This window comes from Festucalex cinctus, chromosome 18, assembly GCF_051991245.1.
Source record: "Festucalex cinctus isolate MCC-2025b chromosome 18, RoL_Fcin_1.0, whole genome shotgun sequence".
Classification (NCBI taxonomy): Eukaryota; Metazoa; Chordata; class Actinopteri; order Syngnathiformes; family Syngnathidae; genus Festucalex; species Festucalex cinctus.
Window position 1 is genome coordinate 12948182 of NC_135428.1, and position 18835 is coordinate 12967016.

The window sequence follows — 18835 nt, forward strand, 5'->3', positions numbered from 1 at the left end:
TACAGCTGTAAACTCATTCACTTGTTTATTACAAATTGTTTACAGCTGTAAACACATTCACTTATTACAACCTGTTTACAACTGTAAACACAACCTGTTTACAGCTGTAAACACATTAACGTGTTTGTTACAAATTGTTTACAGCTGTAAACAAATTAAGTTGTTTACGGCGGTAAACATTCACTTGTTTACAGCTGTAAACACAACTGCTGTAACGTAATTTTTTTACAGCTGTAAACCAATTAAGTTGTTTACAGCTATAAAACATTATTTTTTTTTACAGCTGTAAACACATTCACCTGTGTATTACAACTTGTTTCCAATTGGAAACACATTCATGTGTTTACAGCTGTTAACACATTGACATGTTTATTAGAAATTGTTTACCGCTTTAAACCAGTTAACAAATCAAGTTGTTTACAGCAGTAAACAATTTGTAAGAAACATGCTATGTTTACAGCTGTAAACACATTCACTTGTTTACGACTGTAAACACATTCACTTATTTATTTATTTTACATCTGTAAACTAATTAAGTTGTTTACAGCTATAAAACATTCACTTTTTTTACAGCTGTAAACACATTCACGTGTTTATTAGAACTTGTTTCCAATTGGAAACACATTCATGTGTTTACAGCTGTTAACACAATGATGTTTATTACAAATTGTTTACCGATGTAAACCAGTTAACAAATCAAGTTGTTTACAGCTGTAAACAATTTGTAAGAAACACGCTGTTTACAGCTGTAAACACATTCACTTGTTTACGACTGTAAACACATTCACTTGTTTATTACAACTTGTTTACAGCTGTAAACCACTTAAGTTGGTTACAGCTGTAAACACATTCACTTTTTTTTTTTATTACAAATTGTAAACAAATTTGAACATAGTCAATCTGGTGACCGCTGATTGTGTTCTCACTTTGGCTGCTAAATGCCATCTTGGTTGACAGTTCAACAGCTGTAAACACATTCCCTTGTTTACAACTGGAAACACATTCACTTGTTTATTGCAAATTGTTTACAGCTGTAAACACATTAGCTTGTTTACAGCTGTTGAATTGTCAACCAAGATAGCATTTAGCAGCCAAAGTGATAACACAATCACCGGTCACCAGATTAAATTTTTTATTTTTTATTTTTTTGTTATAGGCAGGAGGAGGAGCCTTCTTGGCGTGTCATAAATCTTCACATGTGCGTGTGTCAAAAGGTGTGTGGCATGTTTGTCAGCAGCGTGCGGCCTGATGATAGCGTGCGTCTGCTAGCGTGCATGAAGGTGATCTTCATGCAAGTGACGCTAAATCACAGCTGCCAGCCTGACTGAGCGACATCTGTCAGCGTACGTCGTTACGCCGCTCGATTCACCCCACGGGGCCATGGTGGATTTGACGCGACTGGTTTTTCTAGTGAAAGACAATTTCGGGCCCGACGACGAGTGTTTAGAGAGTGAAGACCTCCGCCAAAGTTATTTAGACTTAACCCCGACACCAGTTTCACAGATTGGCATGAAATTGACCGGACATGTCTATCATGACTGGACGCACGGAAATGTCTCAAGAACCCGTGGCTGAAATTCAGCAGGAAGTCGGTCACTTTGGTTTACAGCAGCCATTTTAGGATGAATTCAAATGCTTAAAACTGAAATAAAATTAGCCCCCAACACCTGTTTTATCAATCCACACGAAATTGGGAGGAGATACACGTCATAACTTAACCTGGCAATAGCCAGATGGATATTACATATTATCTCCCCAGTAATTTTGTCGGGAAAAGGCGAGACATCCTGGACAATAATTCGAGCTGATTGGACGATGTGACATTCTACACGTTTATCTTAACCAATCACGGCCACGGGTGAAAATGTCATGTTCGTTCTTGTGGAAGGGGGGGGGGGGGGGGAGCACGAACATCTTACCAGCTGGAAATGTACCTCTCGTTGTTAACATTCAACAAGGAAACGTGACTAATTCTGAAAGAACAGAATTAATTGTTGCGTCCATGTTGGGTGTGTTTGTTAGCCCCTGCGTCGGCACTGCCTTCCTGGTTTCATCACAGTTGCATATCCTGCCCCCAAACACAATATTGCTCTGTGATTGGTCCGAACCACAGGTGGTTCGGAACGGCGGTTATCTACGGGAGCAGTGCAAGATGTATTCTCCGGAGTTTGCGAACTCACAAATACCGCAAGAATTCATCATAACCGGATGCACAAAAAGTCACAAGGACCCATGCTTGGAATTGAGTTAAGCCATTTTGATTTGAAGCAGATATTTGGAGGCCAAATTCCTTGAACGAGGCCTGGAAAGTTTTTTTTTTTAAATAAAATTTAAAAAAAATTAAGCTCCCGTTACCAGTTACACCAATCGACATGGAATTGGGTGGACATGTCCGTCGTAAGTGGACGCATGAAAAAGTCTTAAGGACCCATGCCCGGAATTGATCAGATAGTCAGCCATCTTGGCTTGAAGTGGCCATTTTGGGTGAAATCCAGAGCTCGTACTGAAATACTAGACAGATGGATGACACTAAATTACTTTTTTTTGTTTTGTTTTTTTTTTGCCTGTGTAATGTGGTCAAAGTTGGAGCCTCGTTTAGAGGACTGGCTGTGGTGTGTAGTATTACTGAAAATCCCTGCCAGCTATGGGGGGGGGAAAAAAGCTCATGTAGACGACCCGACAAATGACGCTGCCAGGAAATAGACCGCACCTCGGTTCATTTTCCGCATGACCCCCGTCCCCGTTTCCAATCTCCCACAACTCGCCATTTATTTCCTCCCCAGCCTGCTCTTGAATCAAGTCCGGCCGAACGTGGTGGCCTATTTGACGGCCGCGCAAAACGGTGGCCGCCTCATCCGTCGGTCGGCCGGGCTCGCTCACTTCCTGGCAACCAACCAGATTAGTCGTTCTGTTTTCTCCATGCTTTGGGAAGAGCCAGAGTACGGCCAGATAGTGTAATTGGTTTATACAGTTGTAATGCATGCATGTGGCCGGGCCACACACACACTAAAATCATTCTTTTAAGAGATGTGAGTAGAGATAGAATGAATTATATTAGAACTCATCTAATCAGACTTTACATCAGCATACAATATGTACTCTACATCATGGTTCATGAATCAAAGTAGGGTTTCAAGACTTGTTCAAAATTTCAAGACAAGATTTGGTTTTAAGTCGGGGTTGATTGAGTCCGGGTTAGGGTTTCAAAATTGGGTTCAAAGTCAGGGATACAGTTTAAGTATGGGGTTAGAGTTAGAAAATATGGTTTCAAGCCAGGGTTAGGGTTTCAAGCCTGAGTTAAAAGTTTTAAAGTAGGTTTTCAAGCCTGCATTGGGGTTGGACTTTTTGTTTTTAAGCCCTTTTTAATGTTTCAAATTAAGAGTGTAAATTAGCGTTTCAAGACTGTTGAGTTTTCGAATTAGGGTTTCAAGTAGTTAAGGTTTCAAGTTCTCAAGTTTGTGTAAGGTTTTTAAATTAGGCTTTTGAGACAGGATTGGGATTTTAAAGTAGGATTTCAAATATGAGTTAGGGTTTCAAGTTGGGATTTTAATGTGCAAGTGAAGTCAACCTTAAACATATCTTGACAATAATATGTTATATGTGACCTCACGAGTGGAAACATGACATTCTGATTCATATTACATTTGTGGAATATGAGTTCTGAAGCAAAATCCAGCCATTTTTATCTCATGGCGGCCCTTTTGCCATTAGCTGTCGACTGAAGATGACATCACAGTTGTTCAGGCAACGACCAATCACTGCTCACCTGCTTTCTGAAGCTGCGCTGCGATTGGTTGTTACTTGAGACCTGAGCAACTGTGATGTCATCTTCTGTCGACAGCAAGTGGCACAATGCCCGCCCCCTGATATGGATAAAAATGATTGGATTTGGCTTCATAACTCATATTCCACTGACACAATATCAACCAGAATACCATATTTAGACTAGTGGGGATGCATAGAAGACGTTATTGTCATGAATTTTTTTTGAGGGGGTGGTGATTTCAAAATAGAGTTTCAAGTCAGAGTTAAGGTTTCGCATTCGGCTTCAAAGGAGGGTTAAGGTATCTGAAATTGAAGCACTCCAGTATACAGCCACCATATCTTGTGTAAAAGGTTTTGACAACACGCTGAGCGGTGGTGAGGCTTTTGGGCATTTAGGAAGCTTTTCCAGGCGCAAAGTGTCTCGGCGTGTCATCTGCGCCGCCGGGGAAGGGGGAAGACGAAATCCCGTAATGGACAATAATGCGCGCCATGATGGACCGATAAGCCGCGAGAGCGGACAAACGTGTGCGCGGGCCCGATTACTGTCAGAAGCAGCCGCTACTGAAAATCACAGTGCGTGATGGACAAACAACCACGCACGGTTGCATTGAAGTTGTTGTGGTTTCAAGGTCGGGTTCAAGCCTGGTTTAAACTTTCAAATTGTCACTCAACCATTTCAGATAAACTGTTTTGTCTTTGAAAGAGGCTACTGTTTTGGTTGGCAAAGGAGTGAGCTTTTTTGTTTCCTGGTGTTACCCCGGGTTTTCACTGGATGCGGTTGCGGTGCGGTTGCGGTGCGGTCCGGCGACGCAAGCAATTAGATTCCATTCATTCGAATGGTGCAGTTTACACCGCTTGCGGGTGCGTTGCGTGTCGACTGCGGAAGGCCTGCGGCGTGCCGCAAGCCTTCCGCAAGGATAGACCTATTTTCTATTTTTGCCGGACGCCGCAGCGGTAGGCCTCCGGCAAATGGCAAGCTAGCACAAAACACATCGAGCGGGACAGGAAGACCGACGCAGTTTCAAAATAAATTTCCGGTTACCTTTCAGAATAAAACACTCGCCAGCTCCTATTTCGCAAGCTTTTCAGCAAAACGTGACGTGGGCGTCGCCGGGCCATGTGCTCATTCACGGTTTAGACACCAGCGAACATGGACGAGGAGAGGTTTATATTGGAGGTGGAAAACCACAAAATAATATATGACACGGCACATCCTTTTTATAAGGACTGTAATGTATTGTGAGTTTGATGTTCGCGATTGCTTGTTGTGCCCGTCTCGCTTGCCGTACTGAGCGGCAGCCGGACAGGGAAGACAGAAATAAAGAGTGGACCCGCACTGACCCGACTCTCGTTATTAATATACTTTACAAGGACAACCAAAAAAAGGATGCTGCATGGAATCTCATAGCAGAAGAAGAAGAAAAAGTTAAATCAAAAGAAGTCCACCTCTCTTTCTGCTTCTCTGTTGAGCACAGACATTCTGTATGTTTGTCGTTGTGAAATGCCACATGATCGCGCGCGCGCGGTCCCGCGAGACACGTTGGGAAGTGGGCGGCGACGGAGCTGCCGGACCGCAGCTGTGCGGAGCCGGTGTGGATTGACAAAAAAATTGACCCGTCCGGAGCACGCAGTCAAGACGCACCGCACCGCAACCGCACCGCAACCGCATCCAGTGAAAACCCGGGGTTAGTGTGACATTTATTTGAGGAAGGCATTCATTCTTGTCAGTTGCATGCTACTATTTGAGTGCACATTTTCTTTCCCTCCTCTTATACGAAACAGCCTGGGGCCACACTGGCATCCACTCCAGTTGAAAGTGAGAGTGAATAATCAGGCCCCCAACAGGATCCCAAAGCTGTTTCTTCGCCCGCCGTTGACCCACCGGGCCTCCCTCTGTTGCACGGCGCCGTCTGTTCCTCTCTTGAGGCATTTAATAGATGACGGCGCCGAATACAAAACTATTGGCTAATGTGTTTTATGCAAAACATGCCGCATCTCATCTTGAGTCTTGCGTTCTCCTCAACAGCGAGTACTTTTTGTTGCCTGTTGTTGCTTCACGTCAACAGAATTCCACCAAAAAATATTAAAAAAATCCTTGTCATGGTAGAATGCGCGTGCAAAATAGGTCATTCATCATTTCTTGTTTTAGGTTACACTGAAAAAAAGAGAGAAAAAACAAAACAGACATAAGTTGGAACAACAAATTGTAGACAATTGGGCACCAATGTCAACAAAGCAAGCCTGTTTGATTCTAAATTGGAACGATTCAGTTCAGTTTGATTCAGCGGGATTACGATTCGAGTCAATATGGTAGGGCTCATTTTGAGGAGCGATGTTGCACTCACATCTTATCAAAAATGATTTTCTGATTCAAATCGTTTTTTTGTTACAGGCCTATATATATTAAACTTTTGTAATATATAAGTGCAATATTTTAGACTAAGGCCCGAATTATATTTTTCCAGGCTAGTGCCAATTCCGATATGTACCCAAATAAAATTCTGATAACTGATTAATCGGTCGATTATTAAAAAAAATAAGTTAAAAAAATAATAATAATAAAAAATTGCTCTAAATGTGTTTTGAATGTCATTATCTTTGTCCTGTGATGTATTGTGGGTAATGTACAAAAAAAAAAATTAGAAAAAAATCTAACAATTTTTGCTCATATTGCTCCATTAAATCACCTGGCCGATTAACTCATTCACTCCCAGCCATTTTCACAGAAGCAATCCCATTCGCTCCCGACTGTTTTACTGAATTTTGACAGATTTTGCAAGGCCCACAGAATATTGTGTTCAATTGCTATAAAAGCATCAAAAGAAAATATTAACATCTCTTCTTTCATCAGGAAAAAAAGTATGTTTCTATCTGTTTCTGTTCTGCAGCAATTAGCATTAGAAGAGAGCTAAGTTTCATCAGTTTTCACAAATGTATTTAAAATTCAAAGTAATTTAGTTTTTTTTCTAGATGGGCCCTGGTTGATCTCCTTTGCACTGCTGCCACCTGCTGGCCGTTTGTGTAATAACTACCATTTCTGCAACATTTCTTTGCAGTTGAGAGGCTGCATCCAAGCCTTCTGTATGCTCTAGCATTTAAAAAAAAAACAAAAACAAACGTATAAATACGTCTTTGGGACACTTAAAACATAAAAAAAAACGGATTTACACGTTATTGGGAGCAAATGAGTTAATCAGTCCTGCCTTATTGCAGAGTGCTACTTTACTTTCTTTTTTTTTTTTTTTTATAAATAAATATTAGTTTTGTTCTTTCCAAGGCACCACTTGAATTGCTCCATGCGATTAATTGTAACCGTAAGCGTAATGTGGAACGTGAACGATGTTTTTGTCTAAATGCAGGCCTCCTCTCTAAGGCGTGCGCCTGCATGGATGATGAGACGACGAGGCGTTCATAACCGCAGCATGTGGAGTCTACGCGAGTACACACTTAGACATTGACGTGATCCTCATGCCAATTCAGCGCTACAGTACGTGTTGCCATGCCGCTTGTTATGTGTTGCGCTACATACTCCCCATGAACCACCTTGAACCCGGCTAACCACCTTACCAACGTCACATTGCCAAAACCGTTTAATGGCCCCGACAATGTATCTTTTATTCCGGGAGGGGGAAACACAAGCTCAAGGTCCACTTGTTGTCATTTAATACACTTTATGGATCTTCCTCAGTTGTCATGGCGACACCTTTAGTGTCAGGCAATTCATGCATCGCACTTTTTATAAGCTCTCTCTGCCGGGGCCTCTATCGCCGTGACGACTGAGCCGGCGGCGAAAACCAACACGGTGATGTGGTTTTGCGGCGTTTTGATCACGTGGCGGGTGTCGACCTGTTCGCCGAGTCTCGTCGACCCGGTTGATTGCCGCTGCTCGTTAACTAAAAATAGACACTTGGTGTATTTTTAGAGGCGTTGAAAGCTGCTTGTGCTCGTCAAGTGTGATTGGTATGTGATGCGGATTTACTTCCATGCAGTACGCGAATGATCCTCCTAGCAGCAACGACTCTCGTAACTATTTCAACGCATAACTGCAAGATGTGTGTTTTAACAATCACACTTGTTTCCCACAAAAATAAGTCCATTTTGGTCCATAGCACTGTTGACTATGTGTTTAAACATATTACAGTAGGAAATGTGTCGTATGCTGAATCCCACTTAAAAAGTGACACCAAAAAGTCCATTTTGGTGGCACTGCAGCATGATATGCACTATTGTGACTATTATTAACACATACAGTATTACAAGAGGAAATGTGTTGTAGGACCATATAATAAGTTACTTATTTATTTTATTTATTTATTTAATCATGAATTATAACCCCCCCCCCCCCTCCCCAAAGAAAAGGTAAATTTTGGTGGCACTGCAGCATGACATACACTATTGTGACTATTTTTTAAATATATATTACAGTAGGATGTGTCGTCTGACGATCTAATGATGAATTCCACATATTTTCCGCAAGCAAAAGTTAATTTTGGTGGCACTGCAGCATGACATGCACTATTGTGACTATTTTGTAAATATATATTACAGTATGTTGTGTCGAATGACGATCTAATGATGAATCCCACTTATTTGCCGCAAAGAAAGTCAATTTTGGTGGCACTGCAGCATGACATGCACTATTGTGACGCATTTTTTGATACATTTATTACAGTAGGATGTGTCGTATGTCAATTTATTGATGAATCCCACTTATTTTCCACAACAATTTTCGTAGCACTGCAGCATGACATGCACATTTGTGACTAGTAATTTAATACACGTATTACAGTATGATGCCATATGACAATCTCACAATGAATCCCACTTATTTTTAGGGAAAAAAAAGGTAAATTTTCGTGGCACTGCAGCATGACATGCACTATTGTGACAAATTTTTAATACACATAAGATCTGTGTCGTATGACGATTTATTGATGAATCCCACGTGTTTTTGTTTTTTTTTGCAAAAAAGTAGATTTTTGTGGTACTGCAGCATGGCATGCACCTTCGCGGCTATTCTAGTGCATATTACTACAAGATGTGTGTTACATGGCAATATAGTGCTGACTCACAACTGTTTCCAACAACAACAACAAATGAGTTACTGCAGCATGACATGCACTTTCGTGAAATTCCAACCTAAAGCCTAAAACGGCCTTTCATCTACTTCCCATTGTGACCGACTTAGCCTTCCGGGTCCATAGTCATCCTGAACGACAGTTTTTCTAACGTTTCCAATATTTTTAGAAGCTTTTGAGGCGATGAAACGCTTCTCCAACTCTCCGCTGACAAAGGCGATGAGTCACAAACAATCACACCTGCCCGAAAAAGCAGGCGTAAATCGACACATCGACTTGCAAGCTTGAAGAGCTATAAAGTTGATCTTGCTACATCCTGCAAAAACGCCAATGCGTTAAACCCGCCTTTTGTCTTAGTTAGATTAAACACGAGATATCGCCATCCATATTATCTTTTGGGGTTTATTTGCTGGCCGCTTTCCAAGAAAGATCAGGTGTTGGATAGAGACTGATGCGAACGTTGATTATTAGCAGCCGAGCTTCATCCTGCTTCAATAAATCGTGCAGATGCAAAGTAATCTCCTCGGACGCAGCCCCAAAAGGTTCTGATTTTACACACCAAATGAAGTTATGTGGCAATAAAGATCTGAGGAATTTATGAACTCTCTCGTTTCCCCCGTGCAGCCCATTTGTCCTTTGTGTGACTTTGGCTGCCAGGATGCTTCGATTCACAGCACGGTTAGTAGCAACCACCCCAGATCTAAAATCCTTGCAAATGAGCTCAACAGAACTCAGCAGGGAGTTGCTGATAAAAGCGGCCTCTGTTGTAATACCAGTTGTCATATTAGAGGGTTGGAGGTTTTAAAAAAAAAAAAATAAAAAAAATAAAAAATAAATTGAAGAATTGAAGTTAATAGTATCACATACTAACCGGAGGAAATTGGCACGGAATTTGACTCAGTCCGATTGATCGTATTGACTAAATCGCATCGTAATTGGACTGAATTGCATCACATTACTCATGTAAAATCTTACTGACATGCTAACAGAAAATTAGCATTGGGTTAAGGGAGTGATATCCCTTCAAAAAACAAATATTCAAACACAGTTCTAACAGATACAGACAGGTAATATAACAATACTCAAAACTGTGTATTCTTCCTAACCTCTTACAAAAATAGCTATACTGTTTTAATAATGTCAATTGCAACTTTCTTTTACTACTCTTTTTACATTAATACAAGTGTGTACTTCATGCATGCATGGCGCCACACTGCCCCTCGGAGGAGAAGCTGTGTACAGCGCAAACAGCTGTTTTTTGTTTTGTTTTTAATGTAATTATTTAAATATATTATTCTTTAACATTATTAGTAATTTATTTTCCGGTTGAGTTTTGGTTGTTTAATAAGTACTAAGTTTGAAATAAGCATGCGCATAAGCATGAATCTTTTTTATTTTTATTTTATAAAACAGTCAATTATTTACAGATTTTTGTTATTTGTGGCTATGCTGTAACTTATGTGTCATGTTATTAAGACACCTGGAAACTGCCTTAAAATTGTGTGTGTGTGTGTGTGGGGGGGGGGGGGGGGGGGGGGTTAACTATTGGTGCTGTTCCATCGTACCGGTTCCACACTTAAGGGGCACTTTTTGTCCCCGGATGTTCGTGTCTCCACGGGACATTTTCGGGACCGAGCCGTTCCATTGTTACCGCTGTTTAGAACCCTTTCGGCAGCAAGTTCTGCAGCGCCGGTCATCGGGGGACTAGCTGGGCCGTGACGTTATCTGATTGGCCGACAGCAAGACCAAAAGCGCCATAGCACACGCCCATTTCCTTGTTTTAAGCGAGAAGAGGCAGAGGCCGGTCTTCGCCAAAGTCATAAAAATACATTATATACAATAGATATAATAATGTTTTACAACAATGCTGAACTATATTTACAATTTAAAAGTTACTTGTGGATGGATTTCTTTGTGGTTTTAAAAAACATTGCGAGTGCACAACGCGGGCTGGTCGTGTATTCCCATTCACTTGAATGAGAGCTCTCCATTCAGCCGGTCGTGGTTTCATCCATGGTGGTCCATGTTAAATTGTAAATATGGTTCAATGTTGGCGTGACTTGCCACTGGTGAAATGTTATTTCAGATCCGCACGCACTGTGTGGAGTGCAATCTCGGCTTGGAGGGTTCAAATGTTGCCGCCCCTTTCCCGCCGTGCAGCAGTTGTAATGGAAAACCGACAGGTGCGGTGTGTGGTAGCGTGCAGTACGGGACTGATAGAAAAGCTCCTTAAGTCACCATCAGAGTTTAAAAAAAAAAAAAAAAAAAAGTAATCAAACCTTGCCAATTATTTCAGATGCATTCCTCTCAAACCCTAATTGTGAATCATGATGAGGGGGGATGAAAATAAGACGGACTGGTAACGCATGTAATTCTTAATCAGTATGCAAATATGTGAACCATTTCCCCTGTTGTGGGGGAAGGAGGCGCTTGTGTCAAGTGGAGACCCTTCTTTCTGTTTGGCCCCCCGAGGTCAACGGCAGATTGTTGTGTCAAGTGTGCGCGTCTGGCTGCTGAGCCAATTCCAAAACAACTCACTTTTGAAATCATCTCTTTGGTAATAAGCAAAACAAACAACATATTTAAAAAAAATGGTTTTATTTAGCAGAATTTGTCATCACTCTCTAATGAGAAGGAAGTAATGGGATGCCGCTGCAAAGCATGCGAGAAAATTGCTCATTGGAGCCTGGCACTGACAAGCAAATTAACACTCTGCCACTTGTTTCTTCAGACGGCATGGTGCCCACTAAAGTGTGTCCAGTATTTTCTATTTACTTCTCAGTAAGAGGGAGACACATTTTATCTGAGGGGAGACTAAGGGCCATGGCCTGGAGGTGCAAAAGCACACAATCAGGCTTTTAAACCTCCGCCAGACATTAAAAAAAAAATAATTCTCCTGTTTTTTTGGGGGGGTACATTTTATCCAAGACTGAGACTGAGGGCCCTTACCTGAAAAATGAAAAAATTGTAGGCTGTCTTCTGTATTAATTTTTAAATTTTATCCAAAGGGAGACTGAGGTTTCTCACCTGGAAGTGCATCATCACATGATCAGGCCCTTAACCCTTTAAAGGTCCACCACACATTTAACATTTTCTCCCTTTTTATTGATTCAACATTATTGTAAATATATTTTATCCGATAGGAGACTGAGGGCCCTTAACTGGCCAGAGTTCACCAAATATTTTTTTAAATTTAATAAAAGTTTAAAATGAAATTACCTGGTCCTTAAAAGTTGTCTGCATTTTTTAAATATATTTTATCCAAGAGGAGATTGTGGGCCCCGTTATGTATTCACATCAGCACATAATTAGGCCCTAAAGGGACCTGCCAGACATTAACATTTCTCTTGTTTTTACTTTGCTGCATTCTTGGGAATATATTTTTATCCAGGAGGAGACTGAGGGCCCTGACCTGGTACAGTTCAACAATGAGCTTTCAAGCCAGACCAAAAAAATAAATAAATAAATCTGTCACCTATATTTTATTTCTCCGGAATAGGAAAACACATTTTATCCAAAGGGAGACTGAGGGCCTTGATCTAGAAGCGCTTCTTAAACTCATTCACTGCCTTTGACAAGTATACTTGTCAATTGTATTTTTTAGAGCGGTGCTAAATGGGGGCGAATCTGAGCATGCTCCACTGTAAATATCAAACTTGGAAACAACTTTACTGATGCCCAACCACCGGTAGATGACATCATTGCCCCATTTTATAGGAAATAAACACAGTTTCAGAGTCCATGGGAGAAATGGCTGTATTTTGGCAAACCTACATTTTTCTGCTGTCAATTATAAAAGAACGGGACGGGACAAAAAGTAGGGAGTCTATTCTGTTATTTGGTAGATTCGGTTTATATATAATTATTGAATGTAATATCACGTGAGTATTGGAAATGTAAAAATTTTCTATAATGACTGGCAGTGAATGAGTTTTAAGGGTCCGCCAGACACTAACATTTCTTCTGTTTTTCCTCTAGGCCTTTTTTGAGGCACGTCTCGGTCATTAAACGCATCCGGCACAATGGAGAAGTCTACTCTTGTTTCTGTGAATCACGCCTCCTCCTCCTCTTCCAACTTCTCGCTGTGTTTTTCATTCTTTCTTCATTTTCCAATTACCAGCAGCGCAGCAATGCAGAAAGCTCACAAATTGACCCATGAATTATACGTCATTTTTTATTTTTTTTATTTATTTTATTTTTTTTAAACGCATTCGGCATGGCTTTCATCCACTTTCCCCCCAGTCACCACTTTAGATGACTAATATGTCTCTTTTCTCAGGGAAGCGTTTAACCTGCAAAACTTTTACTTGTACCTATTAAATTATGCACTTCATCTCAGCCGGCCGTGCCTTTCTTCCCTCTTTCGTTTAATTATGGCTCTGAATGAATGAATGATCAAGTAGGTGGTGGAGTTTAAAAAAAAAAAAAAAAACGAGTAGGAAGTCAAACCAAAGCATGTCATTGACCTCTGCTAAGCGCAAAAAAAAAAAGTACGGCGAGTTTTATCATTTTGATGTTTTTTTTTAAACAGTATTCTAAAAATAAAAAAACACAACTTATTTCCTAAACTGTTCGCAAAGACAACAATAAAGTAAACAAGTACATGACTGTTGAGGTTTTCCTTTGTGAGCAAGATGGCTCCACCTAAAAAAAAAAAAAAAAAAAAGCACACAATGATTGTACAAAACAAGCCAAGCAATTTTGACAAAACTTTGCAGAACCCATTCAATTGCAAACATCCTGCATTTTGAATCATGGCGGAAAGATGATCAAGAATCTAGTGAGTCATAATGATGTTTTTTGTTTTTATTTTTCCTTTTCCTTTCTTCCAGCCACGCTGGGAACGCTGGATTTCAGCTTGCTGTACGACCAGGAGAACAATGCTCTGCACTGCACCATTAACAAAGCCAAGGTAATCTTGTTTTCCATCTAATATAATAATATGTAATGAGCTGCCATCCTTTTACTGATTTGAATTATTAAAAAAAAAAAAAAAAAAAAAAAAAAGATGTCAGATGGTGTCCATGCCATTCTAGTAATCGTTCACACAGCGGGAACTTTTTAAAACGGGAAGTCTGCCATTTTGTTTTGAAGCGGCCATTTCAGGATCATTTTTGCCATTGTCAGGTCGGAATGGCAGTTCTTGGAAAATTCCGCCCCGAAGCCTGTTGCAACATGAAATTTGGTAGTCATATCTATCCCAAGTGAACCTATTTAAAAAAAAAGTCTCAAGAACCCATGGGGGAGTCTGCCATTTTGCTTTGAAGCATCCATTTCAAGGTCATTTTGGCCATTGCTAGGTTGCTAATCCTGTAATTCTGTTTCAATAGTAGACCCACAAAAAGGCTTAAGAAGCCTGCCTTAAAATTTGTAGGAAGTTGGCCAAATCATTATTATGGCACATAAAGAGAAATCAAAACTTTTTTTTTTTAGATGTTAGATGTTAGATAGTTGTTTTGTTTTTTTGTTTTCAGGGCCGATACTCATACCGATTATTAGACCTATAAGTTATTATTATTAAATTATGTTATCATCATTATAATATAATTAGCATTAGATATTACAAGGTAATATTTGCCTCAAAATTTTTTAAATTACAAATGCCGATCTTGACTTTATTCTAATGTCTCATTAATGCTTATTGAACAATTTTCCAGACTCTTCAAAATGTATATTTTTTTTCTTTTTAAAGAATCTTAGACAATGTACTTCATTTTAATTTCTAAAAAAAACAAACACCGATTATATTCATCAAAATGCCCAATATCTACTTCCTTTCATCTCCTTCAAGGTCAAACCATCAACAAAAAGTCATGTTTTCTTTTGATCCTTGTGTTCCAGACATGATTCAAAAGGCAGCATGAGTTAAAAACAAAAAGTAAGATGTTCACAATTTCATTGTGAATGTGTTGGCAAAAAAATCAGGTGGCCTCCGTTCTATCAGCGATTCTCGTCACCTTTCACACCGGCATCATTTATGGTATGCGGCTAAAATTTGAAAGAGCAATTGGCCATTGAAACTGTTAATTTTGCGGCAGTGACAGACTGCTGACATTTTCCCTTCACTGATGCATACGCAACAGCAGCGAGCAAGAGGGGGAATCCGAGCCAAATTTGCATAACGCCACTGACACGCTTTCAATATGTTGCCCGCGTCAATATTAATATTTTAATATTTTTTCCGTCCTACGCGTTGCCACGGAATAGCGCCTTAACACGTCCTGCAGCGGGAAAGATGTCCGTGTATCGTTTAATGTCGACAGGTACTGATTATTTCTAACAGCATATTACCGCATACAGTGTCGGAAAAAGGGAATGATCATATGGTGAGCATAAATCCGGGTGGTGATAGACTTTTTGTCTTTGCTTCACAATGTAGCGTTTTCCATCCGTCCGCAATAAAAAATCTGAGTTTGCTAGCAGGTCGACAAAATCTAGCTCACCTTTGAAGGACCCCTCAAAATGGCCAAAATGGGGACTGATTTGCAGTATTTGGCCTTTACTGGCTTTACGTTGAATACCAAGAGAGGGAAGGCTTCGCAATCGTGACACACTATTAATAGAGAAGACCTTTATGTCTTCGTTTACTGGCTTCCCCCCGTCCGTTCCAGAGTAACGCCGGTTTCATCTGATTCACTTTGAGGCGTGAAACTGCTGTCGAGTACGGCATTAATCTCACCTGACATGATTAAGAGCGCCGTCTGCAAGCGACTCTCTGTTTTTATCAAATATAACATAAAACGCCAGTACAACCTTGCAGATGCCCGATACCATCTTTGGACAGAAGAAATACACAACATTTCTTCAAAACTTTTTCATGAGCTGAACTTGTGGAAAAGTTCCTCAAATGGTGGCCAACCCTCTGATAGATGCCATACCCCAATTTTTCCTCAGTGCTATTCGGGCGTCCGTATCGGACCACGGACTTCCGAACCAGGTATAGGGCAAAAATGCTTCTATGAACAAAATATGTGCTCTTAATATATTTCATTTTCAAACTACATTTCTCAATGTATGTATCAAATATCAACTATTCTAACCCAACAATAAAGGTTTTTAAAATAACCACATAATGTGATCCCCCCCCGCCCAGTATAGTCTGGCAGTATAAGGCATGGCAGGCAAGCGCAATTAAGACATGTCTGCCATCTAGTGATGAATGGCGATATTGCAACTTACAGTTGATGCAAACTCACATATTTGCTGATTTCTTTCCCTTTTTATTTATTATTTTTTAATATGTACGTTTTTACCATTATTTACAGAATTACTTTCCCTGTTTACCCCCAGCTTGTCGTGAACAACTTATATTATATTATATTATATTATATTATATTATATTATATTGTTAATATAATGATGTACATATATTATATTGAGTGTTTAACAATGTTTTGGAAGATTTTTTTGGGGGGGGCGGGGTTATTACAAAAAATTACAAAACATTTGCCGATCCCTAATGTACTGTAGAATGATGCAACAATATATTCAGTATTTTCTAATCATTTTATGTTTTTGTTCCCCCCCCCAATATGTTTACTATAGTGTTGTTGTAGTTGATAGTACAGGAGTTGAATCAGTACTTTTACTTTGAGTATTTTGTCTGTACTTTTACTTATGTACACAGCGTGAATTCTTTTACCACCTCAGTCCAAAGGCATTTGGCTTCCATTTCTGCAACCATATCTTTCTCTCCTGTGTGTCATTGCACGTTTGAGCCTTGGTGGTGCCAAGTGGGCAGAAGGGCCCGATGATTTATTGCATCCATTTTCCTGCGGTTTTGTTTTTTTGGCCACAGTCTCGATAAGTTGAGGAAACCGTCAAACAAGGACAGAGGCCAGACTCAATAGCACGTCTCAATTCAACTGATGCGGCTGATGTTGACTTTTACTGTATGCTCAAGTCAGGCCATACTTGTCAGTGGTCTGGCGCAACAATTAGCACGTCTTTTACATGCTAATGCGTCCAAGGCACAAAATGTTACCTCCGCGGCTCGCCTTGATTAAAGCAATTACCACCCCTGCCTTCTCCGCCGCCTTTTCATTCTCAGACAAATGAGGTTATTTCCACTCCCCCGTCTGCCTTTGAGTGTGCCAGGGAGCCAAAATGTCTCGTACCTTGGTGACACACGCACCGCCCCCGCTAGGCTCCCTTGCTCTGTTCTTGTTGCGCTAATTAAATCAGGGCCAAATTGAGGCGGTTTGTTTGGTCCGCCAGCTTTTCCAGGAAGTAGAAAACAATCCAAGTTTGTTTGTGGACTTGAAGTATCCGAATCTGCCGACAAGCAATGAGGTCAACTCAAATGTTTCACAGTTCTGACTGAAGCGAGCGTCAAGTTTGGGTGCAATCAGAGTGAAATCACAACTTGAACTTGAACGCGAGTGTAAAAATGCTTGTTTTCAACCAAGATGACAGACTTCCTATTTATTTTTTTGGTATGGGTATATTCAGACATTTTGGGTGTACTCATGATCGATAAGATAATCCTGCGGAATGTTATGTTTTCAAGTGAGACAGGATTCAGGAACCAAGTTTTCATAAAACTCCACTACCCATGTGGTAGTGGCGAAAACGCAAATGTTTCACAATTTGTTGTTTTCCATGTCTTGTGTAAGTGGTTCAGGTTTGGTAGAAGTCAGACAAAATATCTTGGACAAGTTTGAAGGGTGCCCAGAAATGACTAAAATGTCTGCTTTTAACCAAAATGTCTGACTTCCTGTGTGTGTTTGGGCATGACTTCTTGAGACTTTTTTTTTTTTGTGGAGCTACACAGGATAGACGTGTCTACAAAATCTCATCCTCTTAAAGGACACTAGCTTTGGGGGCTGAATTTTTTTAGCATTTTTTGTTTAATCACCAAAATTGCTCCTAAAATGCAACTTTGATCCAAAAAATGGCCAACTTCCTGTGTTTTTGGGGAATGGCTTCTTGAGACTTTTTGTGGTTCTACTCATGGCAGACATGACTTCGAAATTCTATGCTCCTAAAAGAAACTGACTTTGGGGATTGACTAGTGATTTGGTCGTGTTTTTTTATGACCAGGAAATGTCTGCTTGAACCCATTAAGGCCGGGAGCGTGCAAACGCGTTCCTACCGCTAAAGCCGGGAGCGCTCCAGCACTTTTCTCCCTTTAAACCCGGGAGAGCAGATAAGTAATTTTGTTTTCTTTTGACCAATTCTTGGTCTCTAAGCTGATGAAATGCATCCGAATATAAACGAGATGGTGACGTGGGGCTCGTAGCATGTCGTGGAATTTTATTCGAGCACTTTTTTGCATGACGCAGATTCACAGGAGTTCTGAAATAAATGACGTGATTGACACCGGCGCTGGAGGAATTCAAATCAGTGTAGCCAGTCGACTGGCATATTGTTCAGAAATATGTTTGTAGACAATGAGTATGTTGAAAATGTCAACGGCTTTGTAACGGAATGGACGCCGAATAATTACCACTCGATTCCCCAGTTGATTTTTTTTTAAGTATTGATTGTTTATTATTAGGGATGGTCGAGTACCGATACCAGGTATCGGTATCGGGCCGATACCAGCCTTCTTTCAAGTACTTGAGTATTCGTGACGCAGACGAGTACAAGCGACCGATGGCAAAGGGGGAAGACGTTAAGTGAGTCCTCCGTGCCTGTAACTGGCACTAGCTTGCAGCAGTTTTTCACCAAAACTTCACCGGTTTGGAAATACTTCAAAATTGTGAATCTTAAACTAAAAGAGCATTTTTGTGTTTTATTTTGAGCGTTAAGACTATTGAAGAGTGACTGTGCTGTTTTTTTTTTTTTTTTGTCAAAATTAAAGGAAATATATTTGTTTAAAAATATCTTTTAGTGATTTTTTTTTATTTGTCAAAATATCGGTGAGTACTGAGCGTCTGAGTATCGGTATCGGTCTAAAAAAAAGTGGTATCGAACATTCCTATTTATTATTAAAAAAAAAAAAAACTTATGTTTGTGTGAACACCACAGGTCTAAGCTCTAAAATGTTT

The 18835-nt window shown here is 40.2% G+C and overlaps 1 protein-coding gene across 2 annotated transcripts in view; it reads left to right on the plus strand.

The window, feature by feature from the left end:
- Positions 1 to 18835, plus strand: part of doc2b (double C2-like domains, beta) — a 68093-nt gene that overhangs the window by 19363 nt on the left and 29895 nt on the right. For both annotated transcript variants that reach the window (XM_077504021.1, XM_077504022.1), the window contains exon 2: positions 13676 to 13755. In XM_077504021.1, coding sequence (XP_077360147.1) covers positions 13676 to 13755 — 80 coding nt within the window. The remainder of the gene's footprint in view (positions 1 to 13675; positions 13756 to 18835) is intronic.